This window comes from Alternaria atra (genome assembly GCF_907166805.1).
Source record: "Alternaria atra isolate CS162 genome assembly, contig: 36, whole genome shotgun sequence".
Classification (NCBI taxonomy): Eukaryota; Fungi; Ascomycota; class Dothideomycetes; order Pleosporales; family Pleosporaceae; genus Alternaria; species Alternaria atra.
Window position 1 is genome coordinate 145,267 of NW_025091335.1, and position 1,934 is coordinate 147,200.

At 52.2% G+C, this 1,934-nt stretch overlaps 1 protein-coding gene across 1 annotated transcript; it reads right to left on the reverse strand.

Annotated features, from left to right (window-relative positions):
• Positions 1-386: 386 nt before the first annotated feature.
• On the reverse strand, positions 387-1,307 carry ALTATR162_LOCUS11711 (uncharacterized protein; the record flags this gene model as incomplete). The annotated part of the gene is made up of 3 exons (XM_043319353.1): positions 387-533; positions 586-1,092; positions 1,143-1,307. The coding sequence occupies 3 exons, from the start codon at positions 1,305-1,307 to the stop codon at positions 387-389; spliced, it is 819 nt and encodes a 272-aa protein (XP_043175288.1).
• Between the last annotated feature and the right edge of the window lie 627 nt (positions 1,308-1,934).

The window sequence follows — 1,934 nt, forward strand, 5'->3', positions numbered from 1 at the left end:
CAAGTTTGCTGGTGATGGTTAGGGCCGATTCCGCGCGTTGGCCGACGGCGCGCGTTGGGTGCACGGGCACGGTATTGTTCTAGCATCATAGCTCAGCTTATATGGAGGTCATCGCACGGCGTTATTAGTAATAAGGTTCATGTTCCCGACAGCGCTTGGCCTGCGACAAACTATATATAGAATGACGAATAGGCGAGATTTCAGCCATAACAGTGTCGCAGTATCGCGACAGTCTAAGCGTTGCACCGGCGATCAGTGCCTAGCAATATGAGTGCGCTTCCTGCTAGCGCGACTCAGGTCGCTTATTACCGCTCGTAGAGCTCAAGCAGAGACGCCACGTCTGTGAAGCGCTTCGTTTGCACTTCTCCAGGGCTGGGAACCTCATCCTATCGTCGCATGCCGAACTCGATGTCATTCTTGCGTCTAGGCTTGATGTTGGGATCGTACCAGGTGATGCAGACGGCGAGCGTGGCAATCATCATTAGGCAGTCGTAGATGTACAATGGCCACTCATGTTGAAGAAGGTATGCCTCCTTTGTCTTCATTAGCTCTGAGAAATTGCGATATAGGGCTGAAGAGGCTTACCTTGCCCATGGCGTACTCAACCACTCGACACATGTTACGGATGGTGATGAAAGCACTCGCAGCATAGAGGAAGCGGACCATTCTCTGGTACGGGATATCAGCGGATGCAACCGTGGGCCTCGATTCCAGCCTGCGGTGCCATGTGCCCGCGATGATGACGAAGAACAGGAAGATCAAGATCTGCAGGATGAGACCACCGAGGATGATGTTCTCGCCCATCTTGACACCATCCTTATCTTTGGCCTGCACAAGCATACCAGCACCGCCGCTTTGGATAAAGAAACAAAAGACATCTCCAGTCACGAAGATCTTTGTGAGCCAGTTGGCGCGTACGAGCGAGTAAGATGCGGAGTCAGTGCGCATGATCAGGCGTCCGAGGATCATGTAGATGGAGGCAGCGAACAGGATAGGGGCGATCAGAATAAGGACAGACTGGATGATATAAGGCATCTTAGAGACTGTGTCATTGTGCGCTGCTGCTCGTGCGGCGTAACCGATCGTCTCGAACTAGAAGCCAGTCAGCGAACTGTAATAAAGGTTTCCTGAACCAAACGTACTAAAGCACCGATAATGAAAGGTATGCAGAACCAAGTACGATTCTTGATAAGTCGGATGATATGGGCGCATGTGAGGAGAGCGAAGACGACAGCAGCAATTGCACCGCCGGCAATAGAAGGTATGTATGGCCAAAGGACATATTCAGGCTTTGTTGTGTCCGCCATGGTTAATCTGAAGTAGCCCTTGGACAGGTCCTTGGTAAGATGGGCTTTGGCTCAGCGTCGATCTTGAAGTCAGGTAGGCTTATGTCGCACGTCGGATAGATCGTTCGCGTGGTGGAGAGCTCAAGCAGCTGTGGATGTGGTTGTCAGTGTAGAGTTGATTATAGGTGAGTGCAGTGGAAATGTTCGCCTTATTAAAAGCAGCAAAAGGGATTCGCGTATAGATCTATGCGCCGTATCGCATTGTCTAAGCAACATCTAGACCCTACATAGTGCCTTACTATATTGCGTGTCCGCGACTGAGCCTTCCGCAACAGGAACCGAGATATCGCGCTAGCTGTATAACGTGGCGTTGTGATTGGACCGCGTACTCGCTTGCGGACACGTAATCAGCATGTGCAGTGGTCTGCCGAGCAGTCACTGAATGCTTCCGATTCGCATTTGAAAGGTGCTTTCTCTCTACTACCGTGTCTGTGCTCGCAATGCGCATGCGCCGTAACGCGCACCATCAACACCTACGCCACTGTGATGGGCTGGAGCCCAGTTGGTGAGTCCTCGATGATATCTCGGTCACGTGCGCGAGGCGCACTGTCCACAGATTCCGGGTGCCCCCCCTGAGCACCCGGATTC